This window comes from Balaenoptera musculus, chromosome 20, assembly GCF_009873245.2.
Source record: "Balaenoptera musculus isolate JJ_BM4_2016_0621 chromosome 20, mBalMus1.pri.v3, whole genome shotgun sequence".
In the NCBI taxonomy this organism is placed as follows: Eukaryota; Metazoa; Chordata; class Mammalia; order Artiodactyla; family Balaenopteridae; genus Balaenoptera; species Balaenoptera musculus.
Genome location: NC_045804.1, coordinates 27,275,503 through 27,299,987, shown reverse-complemented (window position 1 = coordinate 27,299,987; position 24,485 = coordinate 27,275,503). Strand labels below are relative to the sequence as shown.

The window sequence follows — 24,485 nt, the reverse complement described above, 5'->3', positions numbered from 1 at the left end:
TAAACTCACTTGAGTTGAATATGCCTTGAAAGGTTTAAAGGGCTATAGAAATATGAAATGGTAATCATTATCATTTAAAGGGAAGGAAGAGGTTAATATTTAGATTCTTTAAATATGTATTTTCTTCCTATCTCTAAGAATACTTTCTGGAAAATGTATGCTCCTAAAGTTTTTTATTCATCTCTGAAATTTAAACTAGCAGGGTTAGCAAACTATAGCCTACCATCTGTTTTTGTAAATAAAGGTTTATTGGAACCCAGTCATGCCCATTCTTTTATATTTTGCCTATAGCTGCTTTCATATAAAAGCAGGATTGCATGGTTGTGATGGAGACCATATAGTTAATATGACCATATTTACTGACTCTTTACAGAAAAAGTCTCCCACTACTTGAATTATAGTATGAGTCACTGGGGATACATTTCTCTTTAAAAGCTCTCACCTCATAGTAGCTGTTCCATATATGTCTAAATGGGACAAGATATGTTGGAAAATGATCTAGGTCATGAATAGGTAACACCTCAAAGTGAGAATCCAGAAGAGGGGGCTGTACACACCCTGTTTCTTCAGGAGCTGAAGGCTCTATTATCTATAGCTTATATAATAATTATAGTGTAACAACAACAACAGTAGCTAATTATTGAGTGCTTACTAGGTTTATATACTCTGTGTCATAAAATCATCACCACAGTTCTATGAAGTAGTTACTAGTATTATCCCTGTTTTTATTTTTATTTTTTATTGAAGTATAGTTGCTGTATAGTATTATATATGTTACAGGTGTGCAATATAGTATCACAATTTTTAAAGGTTATATTCCATTTATAGTTATTATAAAATTTTGACTATATTCCCTGTGCTGTACAATATATCTTTGTAGCTTTTTTTTTTAAACATCTTTATTGGAGTATAATTGCTTTACAATGGTGTGTTAGTTTCTGCTTTATAACAAAGTGAATCAGTTATACATATACATATGTTCCCATATCTCTTCACTCTTGCTTGTAGCTCATTTTATACCTAATAGTTTGTACCATTTACACCCCTTCCCCTCCTTATGTTGCCCCTCCCACCTTCCCTCTCTCCACTTGTAGCTAGCCACTAGTTTGTTCTCTACATCTGTGACTCTGTTTCTTTTTTGTTGTATTCATTAGTTTGTTGTACTTTTTAGACTCCACATATAAGTGATATCATACAGTATTTGTCTTTCTCCGTCTGATGAATTTCACTTAGCATAATGTTCTCCAAGTCCATCCATGTTGATGCAAATGGCAGAATTTCATTCATTTTTAATGGCTGAGTAGTGTTCCATTGTGTATATATACCATATCTTCTTTATCCATTCATCTGTTGATTGACACTCAGGTTGTTTCCATATCTTGGCCATTGTAAATAATGTTGCTATGAACATTGGGGTGCATGTATCTTTTTGAATTAGTGTCTTTGTTTTTTTTTTTTTGGATATATACCAGGGAGTGGAATTGCTGGATCATATGCTAACTCCATTTTTAGTTTTTTGAGAAACCTCCATACTGTTTTCCACAGTGGCTGTACCAATTTACATTTCCACCAACAGTGTAGGAGGGTTCCCTTTTCTTCACATCCTCGCCAACATTTGTTATTTGTGTTCTTTTTGATGATAGCCATTCTGACAGGTGTGAGGTGATATCTCATTGTGGTTTTGATTTGCATTTCCCTGGTGATTAGTGATGTTGAGCATCTTTTCATGTGCTTGTTGGCCATCTGCATTATCCCAGGTTTTAGATGAGAGGCCTGCCTTGCCCAAGGGTACCCAGTGGCAAAGCCAGGCTTTGAAATCCACATAACCCAATGTGATATTTAGTTTCTGGGTTCCCATTAGAGATATCCTTTAGGATTCTGGGCTGTTCCTTTACCATCTCAGCCAAGCACCTTGCTTTCCCTGTCCCTTGGGACATCACATTTGGTTGCATTATTGCCAGCCTGCATGGCTTTCTTCATTCATTTAACAATTATTTCTAACTTACTACTACTCATATGTGCCAGGTACTGTGCTGGGTAATGGGGACATCACAAGAACCAGTCAGATACAGTCCTCGCCTGGATGAAGCTTAAGTTCCAGTGAAAATGATGGACATTAATCAATCACACAATAAATATTTAAATAAAACTATCATATGTGTTTCAAAGGGGAAAGGCACAGGATGCCAAGAGAGTGGGTTATAGGAACCTCTCTCAAGAGATGACCCTTGAGTAGAGAACTAAATTTGTTCATAAACAGGAGTCAGGCACAGAGGGGAGGGAAGTGTGTTCTAAGCAGAGGGATGGTATGTGCACAGGCTCTAGGGAAGGAGGAAGCATGGTGTGTAAGGGAGACAAAAAGAATGTCTCTGTGGCCAGAGCACATCCAACAAGGGGACATGGATGGAAAAGTCAGGGGCCACACAAGACCTGTGCTCAGATTTGGGTCTTTGTCTTAAAAACAGTGGCAAGCCACTGAGGTGTTTGAGCATGGGTAATCAGAGTGGTGGTGTTATCACTCCAAATGCTGTGTGTGATCCTCCGTTACAAGGCTGCTCTTTCCTGAGTTCAGTAAGGGACTTCTGCTAATGCAGCATCACACTGAGACGAACTAAGGTGTATACATCATGGTCTGAAAACACAGCTGGTCGCTCTGCCATGGCCTGAGGGATGAGTGAGCCACAGCCCTGCGTGCAATGGTGAGTCAACTCACTGCTGAGAAGTGCAGACTCGATCTGAGACTTTTACACCAGAGGCTGCACCCAGCCTAACCAATGACAAGGATAGCTTGCTGTCAACTTGGAAGCCTGCTTGCAGCAGGTCTTTTCATTTAGTAAAAATAAGTACTTGTCGATTAGCTTGAAAGCTGGGTTACTTGTCACCAAAGGCCAATGTTTGCCTGGCTCCTCACTTCAGTTATGGGGCAGAGAAAAAGCTTTGCTTTTGGTCCTAAGAGAATTCTAGGACATAAACATAATTTTCCATCACCCTTAGAATGGAATCCAGACACCCTAGCTTGGTCTGCCAGGCTCTCCACAGTCTTGTCCTGCTTCCCTATTCGTCCTCTCATATCACTCTCCCTCACTTATTAGTTGTTCAAAAAATCCTTGTTGAACAAATGACTATATAATCTTGGACAAAACATAGATCCTCTCTGATCTCAGTTTCTTCATTTTTAAAAGTGGGCTAGCCTGGGTTTTTTTTAAGGTCCCATCTCTATGAGATGCAGAATTGGGAGTCTTTCAGCAAACACTTGCCAACATATCCTCTAAGCCATGTCCCATGACAGGCACCAGGGATACCCCTGCCCTTGAGATGTTTATTCAAAAATAGATACAAAAATAAAGAAAACAGTTTCAAAATCACATGGGGCATGAATGTGAACTCTATAGTCATAGGAACTAGGCACAATCCTAACTCTACCACTTTCTTGAGCAAATAATCTCTCAGTGGCCCAGTGCCCAGTGGTCCATGACTTAAATGGAGATAATGTCACTAACTCATGGAATTTTGTGAGATTTAAGTGAGATGATGTTATTGCTGGCATTGTCTCTGGAACAAAGCAGTGCTCAAAAAATGTTGGTGACGATCATCAATAAATGATGATGATGACTAACATCAACAGGATATTCGGCACCCATGTGACTATGCCAGTTGTCAGTGGCTTACATCTGTTCTGATTACCTACTACCAATGCCATCCTGGTTGTAAGATATTTTGAACTTGCCCACTGAATGAAAGCACATGGTAGCAGAGAGGAGCTGCAGTTGATGCTCAGTGTCAGTGGTTCATGGAAGATGTCCTAGAGAAGATGAGGCCAAAGCTGAGCTGTAAGGTAAAGAAGGGTAGACAAAGCCTCCTCTGTCAACTATGCCCTCCAACAGTGGCCAGAGGAATCTTCCAAAAGTGCATATCAGAAAAACAAACAAACCAACAAAACAATGCACAAGAGATCAATTGACTTCTTCCTTAAAACCAATGGCTACCTGCTGCACTTGGAATAAAATCAAAGCTCCTCACCATGGTTTACAAAGCCCTGTATGAGCTAGTCCCATCTTGAGCCACCTTCACCCTTCCCAACCATAGTCAGCTATTTATCCCTACCTCAGACTCTTTGCATTGGCTGCACTCTCTGCCAACAATGCACCTCCTTCCAGTCTTTCCATGCCTGACTCCTCTTCATCAGCAGAACTCAGCTCCAATGTCATCTCTGTAGAGAGACCTTCACTAGCTACACTACCTGACATTGTCCCCACTCCTGCATGCCACCCCCCAATATTTCCACTACTGTCATTCATTTTGCAAGCCAAAACCTTGTTTTGTTTCCTTCAAAGCTCTTACCACCATCTGAAATTATCTCTAGGAGGACAAGGATTTTATCAGTCTCGCTCCCACTGGCCTCAGCGCATGGTTGACCCTCAAAAATAGTTTGAATGAACAAATTCCAGGTCCTTGTAAAGGACTGAGGTGAGACAGCATGTTCTGGGATGAGAACACAAGATTAAAGCTAGTGCCACACAATGAAGAATCACATCAGATCTCAGAGAATTTAGAAAATGCTCTGGATCACAGCGTGTACCATGTCTGAGCATCATGAAAAGTCCAACAATATCTTATTTCTTCCTCTAAGACAGCCATTTCTCAGTCTTGCATTTCCAGAAATCTTCTCTAAAGTTCAGACACCTGTCTAAACTAATTAAAAAGTCAAGATTATAAAATAATTTCCAATAATCCAGGCTTAGCTCTTTCACATGGTAATTCCAACTAGGCTAGCAGAAGCCCTTGGGTTGTCTCTTTAATGAATAGCTAAAAGTGGTGTTTAAATAGAATGTCATCATTAGCCCCAAAAGAGTTTGTTCTTGTAAGCAGTTTCAACATTGTCCCTGCAGTTCTAGTTGCCTCACACACTTGTTCAGAAGGTCAAGCATTCACTTATAAATCTCCTATGTCACATCAGACACTTTGATTACCTTGAGTAAGCTCCAAAGTTGGTGTTCAAACTACAGCTGAAGTGCTCATCAAAATTATTCAAAATTCTGACTTTGTAGGGTTTGGATTTTAAAATATTACCCATAAATGGCAAAAGGCAATCCACAGGCATCACTTTCAGAACCCACTTGCCAATCTTATACTCTCTTCCTAGCAGGATATGATTTGCACATAGCTGCTCCCCAATCCCAAATTAATAGCAGGACAAGCAGCAGATCGCCTTCCCCCAGACCCACCCACACCTATTCACCGTGTGTGTGGTTAGTGTGTATTTGATTGGCCCCACTGTGCCTGCCTGAGGAAAAACAAAATCAACAGCTTCAGGAATTATAATTGCTACTGACAAGGACCTTGGGAAGCAGGTGAAAGGGAAGCAGTGCTTTTTCACAGTTAAGCCCTGTTGTTGATGCATGAATGTCTCTCTTGCCTTTGATGCCAAAATTGTGTTCTGACAGGTGGAAACAAGCAGCCTGGCCATTGCCAAGCTGCCTCCTGGGGTCTTCTGGTGGTCCTGACTGGTCTGAGACCTGGGGGATCACTTGGTGCCCACTCACCACTCACATGCACATCCTATAAACTACAAAGTCCTATGGAACATTCTCCACCTTAAGGACCACCACCTGAAACTATATCCTCCTTACCTCTGGTCTCTCCCTGTTATTATCTCCTGTTCTAATCCCCTCCCTGGCTCCTAGTCTAAGCCTCTTATGATCTGAACTCAGCCTATCTTCCAACATACATAATGTATGTACCCTTAAATTCAGCTGAAGTGAACCAGAAGGAGGGTGAACAGCCAGACAAAATAGGGCCCTGCTAACTAGCCAGCACCATCTGCTAAACCAGTACTTCTCAACTACTAATAACATACATTCATTCAAATCACTGGGAATTTGTTAAAATGCAGATTGTGATTCAGGAGGTCTAGAGTAGGGCTCAAGATTCTGCATTTTTCTAACAAGTTCCCAGATCCTGAGGCTGTTGCTGGTCCCTGCACTGCACATTGAGTAGGAAAGTACTATGTCATCTTTTTAACGTGTAATTCATGCGTGGGCATGTGGGGGTATGCTGTATTCAAAATAGCTTTAAGATTATGTTAACTCTATAAAATCACCATTTTTGCAAATCAAAAAGTCAATTTCATGTGGTTCACCCTGATCTCAGAATCTTAGCCAACTTACCTTGGAACATAGAGGAGGCAAGACTTCAGATCAAAATTCCAAATGTGCTAACTTGAGCTTAGAGCAGAGCACAGCCTCACCCTTATACTTGCCACAACCCTGGCCCCTACGGAATCCTACCCTATGGGGCATCCAAGAGACATCTTCCTACCTTTTTCAGTCTTATAAGTTGGAGAGAAGAATCACTCCACTTGATTGCCTTCCACTTCTCTGCTCTCCAAAGCCTAGTTCTCAGAATATACTGAAATTTCAAGGCATGCCTTGAAGAACTGGCACATCCCCAGGTGGTTTTCTAGGTCACCTGGTGGGAACATCTTAGCAGATGGCAGGATGTGTTTTGATTCTCATTAAGAAGCTTACTCAACACTGAAAGGAGGTGTGGCAGATCCCCCTATAGCTCCTGGTTCTCCACCTACAGAAAGTCCTGACTGTGTGGGTGGGAGGTAGGGAGGGAGATTGATGAGCACAGGCCTGTAAGCCTGCCTGGCCTGCGTCCTGCACAGGCAGAGCAGATTCACTAACCCCTGCCTGCAGTTGCCTTTTGATGGCAGAGTAGCTGCTGTATAACCATCTGCCACCATTGGCAAAACTCACAAGAAGTGAAGAAGCAATAAACAAATAGGATATTTCAAGAGCAGCAATAACATGTGCTCCCTCCATGAGAAGCTCTACTGATTCAAGATGTTCAGGATATTATCAGATTCAACAGACCATCCATCTGAGTGGACAGTGATGGGATATTGATGCTCATTGATTATGTTGCACTCATTCTCCACTCCAGCTGCCCTCTAGCTGAAGAGCTTTTAACAAACACCAGTGCCTTGTTCCCACCCTAAATGAATCAAATCAGAATTTGGGGCGCAGGTATAGATGGATTTTAAAAGCACCCAGGTGAACTGGATGCACAGTGAAGGTTGCAATTCACTCTGTTAGAGATGTTTTATTCAAAGATCAAGGAAAAGTACCCTTTTTAGATCATTGACTTTCTCAGCTTCTAAAACTACACCTCTTTTTTAAATTCAACATAGGATGTTGGGAATAATGAATACTCTTTATACTTTCAGAGTCATAAATCACTTTTACATGCACCATCTTATTAGATTCTCAAATCAGCTTGTGGAAAATGCTAATACCATTATAGAAAGATAATGCAAGGCTTGCTGTGACATTGTTTCCGAGAGACAAAAAAAAAATGGAAACAACCTAAAAATTAGTGAGAGGATGGTTAAATATGTTATGAGGCATTTATGTGATGGAGAATTCTATGGCTATTAGAAAGATTTAGGTAGATCCATACACATTGACTTAGAAAGATAGCCACAGATTACTTTTAATTTCTTTAAAAAATTTTTAAAAATCAAGTTCACAGTTACTTATAAAATGATTCCATTTCCATTGTTTTTTCACTTTTCATTTTTTATTTTTATTGAGATATCTTTGACATATGAAAATTGTATACATTTAAGGTATACAACTTGATATTTTAATATATGTATACATTGTGAAAAGATCACCACAATCAAACTAAATAACATATCCATCACCCCTTCATAGATACGTGCGTGTGTGTGTGTGGTGTGTGTGATAAGATTTAATTTAGTGCCACATCTTCTTTATCCATTCATCTGTCAATGGACACCTAGGTTGCTTCCATGTCCTGGCTATTGTAAATAGAGCTGCAATGAACATTGTGGTACATGACTCTTTTCGAATTATGGTTTTCTCAGGGTATATGCCCAGTAGTGGGATTGCTGGGTCATAAAGAAGATGTGACACATATATACAATGGAATATTACTCAGCCATAAAAAGAAACTAAATTGAGTTATTTGTAGTGAGGTGGATGGACTTAGAGTCTGTCATACAGAGTGAAGTAAGTCAGAAAGAGAAAAACAAATACCGTATGCTAACACACACACATATATATATATATATGGAATCTAAAAAAAAAAAAGTGGTTATGAAGAACCTAGGGGCAGGACAGGAATAAAGACGCAGATATAGAGAATGGACTTGAGGATATGGGAGGGGGAAGGGTAAGCTGGGACGAAGTCAGAGAGTGGCATGGACTTATATATACTACCATAATGTAAAATAGATAGCTAGTGGGAAGCAGCCGCATAGCACAGGGAGAAGAGCTCAGTGCTTTGTGACCACCTAGAGGGGTAGGATGGGGAGAGTGGGAGGGAGACACGGGAGGGAGGAGATGTGGGGATGTATGTGTGTGTATAACTGATTCACTTTGTTGTAGGGCAGAAACTAGCACACCATTGTAAAGCAATTGTATGCCAATAAAGATGTTAAAAAAATAAAAAAGATTTCATTTAGGATCTATACTTTTAGCAAATTTCAAGCGTGTGATACAATATTGTTAACTATCACCACTATGCTGTACATTAGAGCTCCAGAACTCATTCACCTTCATAAGTGAAACTTTGTACCCTTTGACAAACATCTCATTTCCCTCTCTGCTCAACCCCTGACAACCACCATTCTATTCTCTCCTTCTATGAGTTGACTATTTTATTAGCTTCTACATGTAAGTGAGTTCATACAGTATTTGACTTTCTGTGTCTGGCATATTTCACTTAGCATAAGGTCCTTCTGGCTCATCTGGTTCATCTATGTTGTCACAAATGACAGGATTTCAGTTATTTTTATCCCTGAATAATATTCCAGTGTGTGGGGAGGGGTATGTATCACATTTTCCTTATCCATTCATCCCTCAGTGGACACGCAGGTTGTTTCCATATCTTAGTTATTGTGAATAACGCTACAGCGAACATGGGAGTGCAGATATCTCTTTAAGAGCCAAATTTCATTTCTTTTGGACATATACACAGAATGGGGTTGCTGGATCTTATGATAGTTCTATTTTTCATTTTTTGAGGAACGTCCATCCAGTTTTCCATAGTGGCTGCACCAATTTACATTCCCACCAACAGTGCACAAGTGTTCCCTTTTGTCCACATCTTCACCAACACTTGTTATTGTTTGTCTTTTTTGTAATAGCCATTCTAACAAGTGTGAGGTTATATCTCATTGTGGTTTTGATTTGCATTTCCCCAATTATTGGTGATGTTATGCACTATTTCAAGTACCTATTGGTCATTTGTATGTTTTCTTTTGAGAAATGTCAATTCAAATTACTTGCCCATTTTTTAATCAGGTTATTTGTTTTTTTTTGCTATTGAATTGTTATGAGTTACTTGGATATTTGGGATATTAACCCTTATCAGATACATTGTTTGCAAATATTTTCTCCCATTCTGTAGGTTGCCATTTTACTATTTTGATTGTTTCCTTTGTTGTGCAGAAGCTTTCTAGTTTGGTACAATCCCACTTGTCTGTTTTTGCTTTTCTTGCCTGTGCTTTTTGCTGTCATAACCAATAAACCACTGTCAAGACCAACGTCAAGAAATTTTTTCCTATGTTTTCCTCTAGTAGTTTTATAGTTTCAAGTCTAACATATAAGTCTTTAATCCATTTTTGTTGACTTCTGTATGTGGTATGAGATAAGGGTCCAATTTCATCCTTTTTCATGGGATATCCAATTTTCCCAACATCATTTATTGAAGAGTCTGTCCTTTCCCCATTATGTGTTCTTGGCACCCTTGTCGAAAATCAGTTGACCATAAGTGTTTGGATTTATTTCAAGGCCCTCTGTTCTGTTCCATTGGTCTATGCATATGTATTTATACTGTTTTAATTACTATAGCTTTGAAATACATTTTGGAACCAAGAAATGTAATTCCTCTAGCTTTGTTCTAGCTTCATTCTTCTTGCTCAAGATTACTTTGACTACTCAGGGTCTTTTGTGGTTCCACATGAATTTTAGGGTTTTTTTCCTATTTATGTAAACGATGCCTTTGGAATTTTGATAGGGATTGGATTGAATCTGTAGATCACTTATAGTAGCATGAACATTTTAACAATATTAATTATTCCAGCCCACAAACATGGGTCTGTCTTTCCATTTATTTTCTTTAATTTCCTTCATCAGTGTTTTATAGTTTTCAATGTGCAAGTTGTTCACTTCTTTAGTTGAGCTTATTCTTAAGTATCTTATTTTTGTTGTTGCTACTGTAAATGAGATTGTTTTTTTTAATTTCCTTTTTGGATAGTCCATTGTTAGTGTAAAGAAATGCCACCAATTTTTGTATACTGAATTTGTATCCGACAATTTTACTGAATTCATTTATCAGTGCCAAGAGTTTTTTGTGTGGTTGAGTCTTTATTGTGTTCTACATATATGATCATTTCATCTTCAAAAAGAGGCAATTTTATTTCTTCCTTTCTGATTTGGATGTCTTTTATTTCTTCTTGTCTAATTGCTTTGCCTAGACTATGTTGAATAGAAGTGGCAAGAGTGGGCATCCTTGCCTTGTACTGGATCTTAGAGGAGAAATTTTCAGTGTTTCTCCATTAATTATGATGTTAGCTGTGGGCTTTTCATATATGGCCTTTATTGTATTGAGGTAAGTTCCTTCTGTTTTTTTGAGATTTTTTATCATGAATGGATGGTGAATTTTGTCAAATGCTTTTTCTGAATCTATTGAGATGGTCATGTGGTTTTTATCTTTTATTACATTAATGTGGTATATCACACTGATTGATTTGTATGTGTTGAACAATCCTTGCATCCCAGGAATAAATCCTACTTGGTCATGGTGTATAATCCTTTTAATGTGTTGTTGAGTTTGGTTTGCTATTATTTTATTAAAGATTTTTGCATCTATGTACATTAGGGAAATTGGCTTTTTGTTCTCTGTTCTTGCAGTGTCTTTGTCTGGCTTTAGTATCAGGATGATGCTGGCCTCATAAAATGAGTTTGGAAGCGTTCTCTCTTTTTCTATTTTTTGGAAGAGTTTAAGAAGGATTGGTATGAATTCTTCCTTGAATGTTTGGTGGAATTCATCCACAAAGCCATCTGGTCTAGGGATTTTCTTTGTTGAGAGATTTTTGATTACTACTTCAATCACCTTATTTGTACTCGTCTGTTCAGGTGTCTATTTCTTCTTGATTCAGTCTTGGTAGGTTGTATGTTTCTAGGAATTTATCCATTTAGTGTTTTTTAAACTCTACAGGTATATGTGTGTGTGATTAATAAGCACAAAAAAAATCTGGAATAAGTACTAAACTCTTAATAATCATATTGCTTGGAATGGGATTAGAAAGAGGTGGGGAAGGGGAACTTTTGTTTTTTTAATTTCTTTTAGTTTGTTACAAAATTATACTTCCATACTGTTAAAAAAAAAAAAAAAAACTATTTTAAAACCACAGCCTGAAATGAATGCACAAGGGCTCAACAGGCAGATTGCTGATCTTCATTCAATGAGGAGCAAGTTAAGTCCTGCACAATCAGGTGACCTGGGCAGGCTGGTGCATCAGGAGCCTAAGCCATCAGCTCTCTCTCCATCAGGAGCACTGCATCTTGCAGGCTGGCCAGTATCCTCTCAGTGTCACTGAGCTGACTCAGGACCTAGCAATTCCCTGCTTGTCCATGGCCATGAAGAAGATTTATTTGCTGTCAATGGCAGCTGTTGGTGCAGCCTGGAAACATGTCCAACCCTGTAGGGCAGTTCTGCTCCTAATAAGGGAAATTCACTTTACACACGCTTTAGGGAAAATGTGCTGGGATGAAGCCAGAGCCAGATGGGCACCAAGCTTATTAAATGCATGATTGTTACCAGAAAACATTTGCAAATATGTATGGATATTTTTGTATGTGTGTGTGTGTGTGTGTGCATGTATTTTATACATGCACACACACACACAGAGATCGTATCCCTGAAATCTCTTCAATTATAGGATTATCTTTCCAATTGTTCTATAATGTACTTTACAGTTTACCCTTATGTAGGGTGGATATGCCATACCTCACATCTTTTAATGTTAGATTGTTGTTCTTATTATTGTTTTTCCCTCCTGCCAGGTGCAGCTCATCCACTATAACCATGAGTTATATACCAATGTCACAGAAGCTGCAAAGAGTCCAAATGGATTGGTGGTAGTTTCTATATTTATAAAAGTAAGTGTATTGCATTCCTTCATTCTTCTCTTCTTGCCATTCCCACCCCAATCAGAATATCAGTTTACGGTCCTGTTGGATCTTAGAAATAGCAACAGAGGTAATATCTATGCCCAAGAAAAGCTGCAGGGGGTGACTTTTATTTCCATGAGATTCATGAAAAATAAAGCCCTTTTCAGTGAGATGTGAAAACAATGAGTTCCATTTCAGAGCACTGGGGCCTGAGAATTCAGGTAGCTTTTGTCCTAGAGAGAAAAAGGGTGCTGGATCCAGGTGCAGGCTTTAGGTCCCACTCATGCAGAAGTATCTGAAGGAAGCAATAGAAGGGGAGATGGTTTCTCACTGACACCCCACAGGATTAATGACCTGTCCATCAGATAACCCTTGGAAAAAGAGATGAAAGGAAAATGTGAGATATCTCTTCCCTCCAGGCACTGCACTAAACAACTCCCTCCAGCTTCCCACAATTGCTCTGAGTATCATCTTTCCCTTCCATTGTCCCTCTCCTTTGTAAACATCCTTGTGAATAATTAAGCAAAGGTCACCAATGCTGACTTTATGACATTCTAGGGAGGTTCCACATCTTCTTACAGTCATCATCAACAACAAACCTTCAACCAAGCAAATTCTAATTTGCTAAAAAATAATTACCTTTAACATTTTGACAGCTGTTGAGTGAAACAAGTTTGCAAATTAAAAAAAAAAACAAAAACAAAGGAAACTGTCTTTCCAAAAGGGAAAAAAAACAAAAGCAAAGGGTGGCAGTTCTAAAAGTTGGCAGTCACTGTGCTAGGCCCTTGGGAAGTTTTAACCAGACCATTAGAGGAAGTGCTCCAATCAGAACTTGGAATCTGATGACGGTCAATAGAAATTCAGCATTTGGCACTAGTGAGTTTTAACAGAGCTTTTGTGGTGGCATCATCATCACTCAGAAGAATGGGCGCAGGGGCAACCAACCCCAGGCATCACTCAGAAGAATGAGTGCAGGGACAACCCCAGTCACTACTTCCCCTCCCTCCTCGAGAGCATCACCCTTTGCAACAAGCACTTTGTCCTGCCTGGACACACCACCTCCTAACTTACTCTCCCTCACCTGGGTCAGGTCAGGCCTTTTGGTGGCCCCAGTAAAGCTGAACATTGGACAGAGGCATTAGTGACATATTGCTGCCACTGGCCACCAACCCCACCTCGCACAGCTTGTCATTGGCAAAAATAGGAAGGGGTTTTTGATGGAAAAGTACAGGGGTTTTTGATGGAAAAGATAGGAAGTACATTTTTATAAATTTATTTATTTATGTATTTATTTATCTATTTATAGCTATGTTGGGTCTTCATTTCTGTGTGAGGGCTTTCTCTAGTTGCGGCGAGCGCGGGCCACTCTCCATCACGGTGTGCAGGCCTCTCACTATCGTGGCCTATCTTGTTGCGGAGCACAGGCTCCAGACGCACAGGCTCAGTAGTTGTGGCACACGGGCTTAGTTGCTCCGCGGCATGTGGGATCTTCCCAGACCAGGGCTCGAACCCATGTCCCCTGCATTGGCAGGCAGATTCTCAACCACTGCATCACCAGGGAAGTCCCAGGAAGTACATTTTTAAGCTGTAGTGCCTTCTTAACACCTGATGTGACTTCCCAAAGGAAACTGGTCCTGGTACAGACAGATCCTGCCAGTCCTTGCTCTATACCTCTTGGCATCATCACAGACCCTGTTATAATAAACAATGGATTCCTGAATGTCAGGCACTGAGATATGTACTTTACATATATTTTATCATTTAACCCTAATAATAAACCTGTGGCATGGGCATCATGTCCCTATCTTGCAGATGAGGAAAATGGTTCAGAGAATCTTTGACATTCCATCCTAATTCATGTAGTTCATAACAGCCCATACAGGAATGGAACCCAAGTCTTGCTTGACTTTAAAGCAAGTCAATGACCTTACTAATGACCTTATTCACAGAGCTGGGAGGGAGAAAAGAGAAAACAACATTTAAAAACTTTTCCCCCACATCCCCATGCTGCCCACAAACATGGGGTAAATACCTATATCCCTCAACCACCCCCAATTATGATATTGATAGCCACTGATGCATTCAACCTGGGTCAGGCTTATTGTTATGAAGCCTAAAGATATTTCACAAAACTGCGCCATGCGTGTCCAGGGGCTCACATCCCCTGTGGCTTTCCCAATGCCAGGCCTTCCATGAGTAACTCTCACGGCCAACATGGGCTGCCCAACAGCTCCTGACCTTTGGTGAGTGCCTCAGCCTCTGCCACTGACATTGCCTCACTTTGCTCAAAGCTCCTAAGTCAGTGTATATCATCCTGGAAGTGCAGGCACATTACAGCTGACAGTGCGATTTATTCACCAGGAAGTCAGCCTCCTAACTGCAAACTACTGGTGTGTTTCACAAGCTCCTGCAGAAACACTCATTCCACCGAGATTACTGATGCAGGTCCTGCTGCTTCCCTGCGGGTTGTTGAGTGGAACTTATGCCCCAGACCCTGAGGTCAGTGAAAGGATGGTGACTAGCTCCTGCATCTTCTCAGGCCAGTTTGGCTCTTAGGGATGCTTCTGTTCTTTCCCTGAGCAAACCTGAGGCTTTCTGGCTAGATCTCAAAATAAGCCACAGCACTTCTATCTTTGTCCAACATAATCAACTCCCAGATGCTCCACAGTGAGTTATCCAAGCTGTGACTTGTCATTCACTCATCCCCAAACACCGACTGAGCATGAGCCAGGCTTGTGCTGGACACTGGTACCTAGAAATGACGTGAACAAAATCTCTGGTACCCCTCCCCTCCTGCTGATCTTTCTGCCTCCCCTCCCCAGTTCCTGCCTCAAGGTAGGCAGGAACAGAAAATGAGAGGCCCCGTATCTAGGTCAGCTGAGCCCTCAAGATGTCACCCTGGCCCAAAAGCTGAGCCATAAAAGCATTGGAATTGTTTGTTAAAACAAGAGATTTGTTTACCTGTGGGTTTTACCTATCTCTGTCCCCTCCTAATCCCCCACCCTTCCTATGACCACAGGGAACTGAGATTTGGCTATAATTGCTGCTCAATCACACACCATTAACTTCCCACTTAAGCTCACTTATTCCAAGTACATATTTTATCCTCTCACCCACACAACCAACACGCTAGAGCCCACAAATCATCTGTGTGCACTTTGGAAATTTTTCAATTATTTTTAATCAGCACAAAAATGTCTAATCCCAATGTTAGCTCTGCCCAGACTCACCGGGTACCAGGAAACCAAGGTACCCGATTAAGGGACATGACAGATTCCTCACCTGCCATGACAATCTATATTTGTCTCTCCTTCCATGGGCTGCATCAGCACAAACAGGCAGCTTCAGGCTATCTTTTAAATAGCTGAAGAGGATGTCAAAGTAGAAATTGGATTCAGCACTAAAGCTTCCAGGGATCAGTAGTGTTTAATTTGGGACTTTTCTCCATTTGGGGTGGGATTTTACCTCCATTGAACATTGTCACTCACCAAGCTCCCCTTGGTGTATGTCTCACCACAACAACACACCCAGGAAACTGCGTGGGATAGGAAAGGCAGATGGAGGGAAAATAAACAGTCTGTGCTTTCTGCAAACTAAAAATTACCTGTTGCTTATCTAATAATAATAATCATCTGCTGCAATTTTTCCAACCCTCAGAATAAATCAGATTTAAAATGTTGATGTGTCACAACATCCGATTAGCAGCTGAGGTGTAAATTACAGAGCACAGCTGAGCAAGGTAGGAGAAAAATAACTAGGATGAACAATGGTCCCTAGAAAAAGGCTGAGTAAAAAGGGAGTTGTTAACAAAACAGTATACACAGTCTTGTGGGGGTCCATCACGGTCTCCAAATTGTGGTTCCCTGGCTTAAGCCCCTGGAAACTTGGCTTGTTCTCCAAACAAGGAATTTGGAGACCTAACAGCATGGGCATAAAATGGGAACTGATCCCTGAACATCTAATAAAATGTGTCACCCATAATAGGAATTTGGTAAATATTTTTTGGACGGATGGAAGGACAGATTGATGGATGATTGATTGATTGAATGAATGACATGGCTTATGATATATTTGATTCATGTAATACTGAGCAGTGGTATAAGATTCTATATTATATCCTAGAGATCTTTTTCATCTCCTGATATCACTGCTCTGCGTACTCATTTTTTTTTTTAATAAATTTATTTATTTATTTTTGGCTGTGTTGGGTCTTCGTTTCTGTGCGAGGGCTTTCTCTAGTTGTGGCAAGCGGGGGCCACTCTTCATCACGGTGTGCAGGCCTCTCACTATCATGGCCTCTCTTGTTGCGGAGCACAGGCTCCAGACGCACAGGCTCAGTAGTTGTGGCTCACGGGCCCAGTTGCTCCGTGGCATGTGGGATCTTCCCAGACCAGGGCTCAAACCCGTGTCCCCTGCATTGGCAGGCAGACTCTCAACCACTGCGCCACCAGGGAAGGAAGCCCCACTCTGGGTACTCTTTCTCTCACTCTCTACTTGGATAACTATCCCCTTCCTAATATGTCACTCCCTACTACTTACTTAAAACCCTCTGATATTTCCCCATCCCTACAGAGTAAAGTTTAAATGCCCTAACATGACACTCAAAGCCTGACATGACCTAGCGCCTGCCTACCTCTCTATCCTTACCTCGCATCCTTCCCCCATACTCTCACCTTCACCTACACTGAAATACTTCACTGGACATGACTAGTTCTCCCATGTCCGTGTGTGCACAATCCTCTGTATGTCATGTTTTTCTTCACCTTTCCTCCTTTTCCACACTATACCACCAAAGAACTTTGCTAACTTCCCCCGATCTTTCAAGACTTAGCTCAGGCCTTAGTGCCTATGATTCCCCAGGTGGATGGTCTTCCTCTAATATCATCATACCTGTAACTCTATCCTAGCACTCTTCACACTAAATTATAAGCATTAGGTTATTTACCTGTCTTCTTTCTCTAGACTGTGGTTTCTGGAAAGTAGATTCTATATATTTGATCTCTGAATTTCCAGCCATCATAGTGTTTATAGCATGCTATGCACTCAATAAATATGAGTGAATAAGTAAATTCATGGAGGCAATGTTTATCTTGAAATAGTACTGCCCAGTTATTAATATTTTCTTTTCTCCCCTAGGTTTCTGATTCATCAAACCCATTTCTTAATCGGATGCTCAACAGAGATACTATCACAAGAATAACATATAAAAGTAAGTTTGGTTCAATTTCCTATATAGCAAATATTCTATAAAGGTTAGTCCTGTCTGAAGGCGGAAAGGCAGAACTGATGATCTCCAAGGGCCTCTTTCAGCTTCATGATCCTTTAATTCTGTAGAAAGTCACTCTGGAGAGTGAAGGTTGGCTAAGAAGCAGCTCATTTCAAACAGAAGCCCCCAGAGTGCCTTTGTCATCCACGCCTGTCTAAGGCAATAATGATTATTATGATGATGGTCATCATTATCCCATGGATTGGTAAAGAGCTGGGGGACTCTGCCAGCTGACAGACTCTACCATGTCAGCTGGACACATTTGGGGCTTTGCCAATTATGTGATTGAAAAAGCATTCACCAGGTGGTTTGGATCCAACTTCAAAACATCCAGAAGCCCTCAGCAAGACCACATCTCCCTCTCTGTGTCATTGGGTCTCCCTTTCAGGTGGAGGAGGGTGGCATTTTTCTTCATTTCCATCTGTGATACGATGACCTAGAGAACTCTGTCCAGTTTCCTTGGGTTTCTAGAGTGTTTTATCCCCAGAATCCTTAAGCAAAAAAGAGAGAACAGTGCAAAGTTGAAGGGAGTAGAGGGGAAAGGATGCTACTGTCTTCCACAGCAATCCCAGAGGTTGCAAGATTTGGGGATAGTTATGGGAAATAGCACACACCAAGGGAATGAAAGAAAACAGTACAAGGAAAAAAATTTTTAACTAATTAGGAGTGACCAGAAAAGTGGAATTCATGTGCCAATTTTGTTCTTAAGCAAGGAACTTCCTCACTTTGACTCTGTTTCCTCATTTGTTAAGTGAAGAAGTTGAACTTCAGATTTCTAAGGTCCTTCTAAATCTAGGATTCTGAACCTGATTTTTGCAAATGTAAAAAGCAACACACAAACATTCTAACACCCCACATCCCCTTTGCATGTCCTCACTTGGTGGAGGCCACTGGTGCTTCTACCTCCAATGGTGACGTGGAAAGACAGAATGAATGCTTACAGATCTCACCTCAGACTGCTGGAAGGAGAGTATGGAGAAACCTTCTCTTGTTCAATTATCCATCCATTCAGCAAGCATTTCCTGCATACCTGCCTCATGACAGGCACCAAGTGAGGCTCCTGGAATAAAAAGATGGGCCAGACACCAGCCCTCCCCACAGGCACTCGTTCCCATATGAAGTCACTTCCATATGAAGAGGTTGGAGTTGGGGACGCTGGCGGTGATGAATGAACCTGGAGAATCACCTAGAAGAATTATCTCCAAAACCATCCCACCCTTCCTCATCAGTACCCCTATGGAGTCCTCTCTAAGTTCAAACTTAGATTGCTCAGCAAAGGGAGATATTTCTGTCTTGTGTGCAAATAGTTTTTATAACTTCCCATAAAGGATTATTAGTTTTTTAACTTTTTTGATTAAAAGAGCATAAAAATTAAATAAAATGTTTTCAAATAATCTTGAATTTGCAGTTTAGAGACCATGAAAAGCCATGAAATCACACATTAAGCCTCAACACACAATCTAAGAGATTGCCAGCTACAGAGTCAATCATTAGTGGGACTTCCCTCCCTGCCCCACCCCCTAGCTCTGGTCTGATTAATATTAAGTGATGTGGCTGCTGCCAAAGATGAAAGCATCCATATGGGTTTGTGCTATGGGAAGATGGCCTTTCTCATGAACGGGTATCAATTCTGATGCAAATAGGGGCTAGAGAGCCAGGGTGACAGATCTTGTTGGAAACAATGATGAATAGCAGTTCTGTGGCTGAGGGGAGCTTCAACTTCATCTACTTCTAGTGAGGTGTTCCTGCTGACTCATCCCCATTGGGTCTGTAGGAACTGAGAAGGACAGACTTTGGCAATAGCTGAAGAGGACAGCAAAGTTAAGACCAAAGACCTTCATTCATTTGTTCACTAAATATTAGCTACAAGTATTTATTAAGTGGTCCTGAGTGCCAGGGAATAGAGAGATCAATAGAACATGTTTCCCATCCATGAGTCCCTCACTCTCTAGTCAGAGAGACAGACATATCATAGTGTTTCATAAAGATTTGTATAGCAGGGGATTTCCCAGGTGATCCAGTGGTTAAGAATTCGCCTTCCAAAGCAGGGGACGTGGGTTCAATCCCTGGTTGTGGGAACTAAGACCCCACATGCTGTGGGGCAACTAAGTTCATGCACCACAACTACTGAGCCCGCACACTCTAGGGCCCGTGTGCCACAACTAGAGAGCCCACGTGCCACAACTACTGAGCCTGCGAGCTCTGGGGCCCGTGCACCACAGCTAGAGAGCCCACACACCACAACTACTGAACCTGCCACTCTAGAGCCTGTGCGCCACAACTAAAGAGTCCGTGCACCACAACTACTGAGCCCATGCACTCTGGAGCCCACGTGCCACAACAAGAGAGAAGCCCAAGCGCCACAAGGAAGAGCCCAAGCACCACAATGAAAGATCCCGCATGCCGCAACTAAGATCCGACACAGCCAAATAAATAAATACATGTTAAAAAAATTTTTTTTTAATTTGTGTAAAAATTACAATGTATTAAAATAGGAACAAAACTCTTTGGGATCATAGAAAATCTGCCTAAAATTCATGGCAAGGTTATACATAACAATTGCTATTCAATAAGCACTGAATAGACGAGTAAACATTTGGTAAGAAAAGAATGCAAGAAAAGAGGGAGGGAGGGAGGGAGGGAGATTCCAAGCAGCATATACAAAAGCAAGGAGAGCATTTAAAGGACTCAGTAGTTCAAAGGAAGGAACTTTGCCTTCATCAGCTCTTCCTCTGGTGCCCACAGCACATCCAATAAACATTCATGATGGCCTGAATAAATGGAGAAATGAATGGTTCCCTACAGTAGCATTGACAGGGGCAGAGGGAATGGCAGGAAAGATGGTCTGGTGTCAGATCTTGAAGGATCTTGAGAACAGGCTAAGGAGTTTATACAGAAGCATATTTGAAGAAATGCCCTCACTGCCCTAGATATAGGCTCCTAGAAGTGGGACTAAGAGAGAGCAGGGGCGCCCCCTTCTCTTGTCCCCTCATCTATCTGTCAGGGCCAAAGGGAACTAAAGCAAGATAAAGAGACCCAGTATGGGGAAAGGTAACCACTTTACGTCCCTAATCACAGGTATTTTGTGCTTTTACACTGTTGGGGAATAATGGAGGTATTCCCAGGAACACTTATCACATATCTGAAGGAAGTAACACTGCAGGGATAATTATTGGCCCGACATGTGGGAATGGCCTAGACACTGTGATGCCCAGGACACTGTGGCTGAAAGGGATTGATTTTCTCAGAAGGAAAGCACTAGCACTCTTCCCTCCAGCTGAACGCCCCAGGGCAGTCAGCCCTTGGAAGGTTGACCAGCAGGCAGCAAGAAGGGGAGTTTCTGAAACAGGAGTCATGCACGAGGACACAACCAGTGTGTAGGAAACACAAGCATGGAAGTCCCCCCGGAGGCTCTACAGGAAGAGCATGTTATTCATTGGCCCATGAATTCTGGTAGAGACAAAGACAACACCACCTGCTCAGGGGAAACTATCAGAGTACCCTGCTTTCATACTTTTAAGCAAGCAAGAAAGAAATGGGTCCCCACAGCTGCCACCCAAACACACTACCTAGGGACAACTGACCTTGGCCCCCACCCACTCTCCCAACCAGCCCGTTCTTCTGCTGCTACCCAGAACTACACCCTAGCATAGCTTCAGTCTGCCACACTCACGCAGATGTGGTACCCACTCTGCAAAGTGCTCAGCATCAGGAACAAGGAAGAGATACTAACCAAGCACTTTCTGCACTCTAGGCTCTGTGCTAGAGCTTCATGTGCAGCACCTTACCTTGTGCTCACAAAATTCCATCCTCAAAATAGGTACAATTGTTATCCCAGTTTATAGATGAGGAAAGCAAGGCTCTAAGAAGTGAAGCCATTTGTCAAGGACACACATCTAGTGAGTGGCTCTATTAGTCAGCAACTTCTGCATAGTAAACAAGCATTCAGAGATAGGCATTGATTTCTCACTACTGCATCTGTGGGTTGGTTGGAGTGGCTCTGTAGGTCTGCAGGTCAGTTAGGATAACTCGGCTCCACATACCTCTCATTTTTCTGGGATCAAGTACTTCTTATGCTGGGGGTCAGAAATGTGTGATGTTCCTTAAGACCTAGGCTTGAAACTCACACACTGTCACTTCTATCCAATTTTCACTGGTCAAAGCAAGTCACATGGCCAAGCCCTTCATCAAAATACTCCCATGGAGTTGGGTCTGGGAGGGAGTGAACATTTCCTGAACAATAATTTACTCATCCATAGTGGGAGAGCAAGCATTCCATCATAGGTCCTCCCGGGGACTTTTCTATGCTCTTACTTTCCTACTGTCTTCCTCCCTAAGGAGCAAGGAAAGCTAAGCTCTGAGCTGTTAAAACTAGTTGTAATGCTGATACTTTCACATTACATGAAGCTTATTGGCATGTTCTTCTCTTAATTCCAACTTTAGTTCAGTTTGAAGAGCCATCTCTTTGCTTTTTGCAATTGTTTCCACTCTGGAAGGGAATAAACTATGCACAGAACTTGTGGGCACTTTAAAAGTTCAGGCTCACACCATCCTAAGCCCCCTGCAGCTCCTGTCTGTCCCTTGGCATGCGACTACCAGTGGAAACCACTGTCATTCAAAGGAACACAGTGGCACTGCCATTATTGGGCACATACAGAAACCAGAGAAGGTATAGAGATTGGTACTAGATGGGTCAATCTTCCCCATCAGCCTTTCCCTTTGAGGCCATTTATAATGAAAAGTCAATCTAAGACTCTGAGCAGAGAGTGACATGATCTCCTGACAAAAGGATCGCTCTGTTTGCTTGGATAGACTATAGGGGCATGAACAAAAGTTGGGAGATGATTGCAGCAATGTTGATCGTGATCAGGCCAACTTGGGGGAGGTGATGAGAAATGATTGGGTATAATTTGAAGGTAGAGCCAAGAGATTTACTGACAGATTGGGTGTGTGATATGAGAGAGAGGAGTCAAGTATTACTAAGGTTTTTAGCCTGAGCAAAGGGAAGGAAGACTTTTCCATCATCTGAGATGGGGAAGATTATGGATGAAGCATATTCATGGGTAAGAAGGGAATCAGAATTTCAAATATGTTAAACTCAAGATGGGCGTCAAAGAAGAGGTGTGGAGTAGGCAGTTGGATATATGAGTCTGGATTTCAGGATACAGAACTACAGATATAAATGTGGAAGTCATTGGGATCCAGATGGCATTTAAACCGGGTGAGATCATGGGAGAGAATAAATAGAGAAGAGAGGCGGACATATCCTCACTTTTGAAAGATCCCCATGACTTAAGATTGTAAATCATTTCTAAAGATATCTTTTAAATCCTACCCTGGAAGAGGCTCTGGTATGTCTGTCTCATCAACTGGCTCAGGAGGTACAAAGAGGCAGGAGTAAGCATGGAAGCATGGGGTGAAATCGCTACAAAATGGCAGCCAGTAGGCACACAATCCATTTGCTTGATTTGAACATACATTAGATGACTAGGGAGAAAAAAAGGAATTGTGCAAAATCATTCTATTGAGCCAGTTGAGAAAATCAATGCCAGGTAATCCATAAAAGAAGGAAAGAATGAGAATCTTGCCAAAAGGACTGGGAATTTTGGAAGCCAACATTCTGGTAAAAGCCACTATACTTATGGGATGCAATGTGTTCTAGTGAAGAGATATAGAACTAAGCAGACCTGGGCTCCTTGCTCTACCACTTCTTTGCTGTGTGAATTCTGGCAAGTTTCTTAACCTCTCTGAGATAATTTCCTCATCAATAAAATGAGGATACTAATACTGACATTGAGAGGGTTGGGATGAGGATTAAACAAGGCAACAGGTCAGTTACCTGGACATTGACTGGTATAAACCAGGTGCATGATAACATGTGTTTCTAAATTATCCTAAGGTATGTTGTGGTCAAATCCAGCTTCCTGGAGGGTGGGAGGCAGGTCACTATAAAACTAAATAAAAGTTATAGTCAAGGTGAATGCAATACAGGGCACACAAACAACAGAGCTGTTTACTCTAATGAAACCCAGCTCCTGCATGGGACCCGTGCAGTGGATGGCAATAGGCTAGTGAGCTTCCACTCTCTTTGAAAGCTTGGATTTCATATGTCTGAGAAAATCTTATAAAACACTCACTAACCCAGACTGACGATGGAAAAGACCAGCCTGAATTAATTTCAGGCTGAATTTAGAAAGTTTTCTAAAGAAAATCCATTTTATTAAAGTTAAATTCACCTTCAACAGATTAAGGGTCAAGACTGAAATCATGGCATTGAAAAATGGATTTTCTGGAGGAGATATTCGAAATTTACTTGAAGTATTTTAATTGTTTAGTGTAGTGTATTGGAAAAATGCCAATATCCCTCCATTTTCCTTGTGGTAATTAATAAGTAGGCACAGAGCCCCAATTACATAAAAGGTGACATTCTTATCATTTGATTATCCACCTGATTTCATGGGGCCAGCATTATTTTTTTTTAAAGAATATTTATATTTTCAAGTGGAGCAACGAACCTTCTTAAATGGGTAAGAGGGAGTTGTTATTAGAACAGTACACATAAATGAATACTTTCTTCCAGGGTCCTAGGACAGTGGAGTATTTTAGTAGCTTCATTCTCTTTGAGTTTCATATACTCCATTCATTTCATAGACAATAAATACAATGGTGAACTTCAGTCCAATAAGAATCCAAAAGATTATAGATTCCAGATTTAAAAGGGTCTGGTTATTGTCTTAATATGTATTTCCAACAAGGAAATACAGGCACTCAACTCAAGGTGTTTGGAGGAAAGCTTTTAAACATCATGTTTTGAGCCCTTTAAAAATCTTTTTTCAGACTTGCCTGTTTATAACTTTGCTTTAGCCCCCACTACCCCAACCCTGACTAAAACATGAATGTGTAGGCAAGGATAGACCAACTTGTAACTGCCTTATACTTCTCAGTTCCTTGGGAAGTGTTCTGTGCACTCACTCCTCAGAGGAACACAGTGTTAAATGTGATGAAATATC

At 41.2% G+C, this 24,485-nt stretch overlaps 1 protein-coding gene across 3 annotated transcripts in view; it reads left to right on the top strand.

The window, feature by feature from the left end:
• Positions 1-24,485, top strand: part of CA10 (carbonic anhydrase 10) — a 599,631-nt gene that overhangs the window by 563,460 nt on the left and 11,686 nt on the right. For all 3 annotated transcript variants that reach the window (XM_036837746.1, XM_036837745.1, XM_036837747.1), the window contains 2 exons: positions 12,102-12,197; positions 17,346-17,418. In XM_036837746.1, the coding sequence (XP_036693641.1) occupies positions 12,102-12,197; positions 17,346-17,418 (169 nt within the window). The remainder of the gene's footprint in view (positions 1-12,101; positions 12,198-17,345; positions 17,419-24,485) is intronic.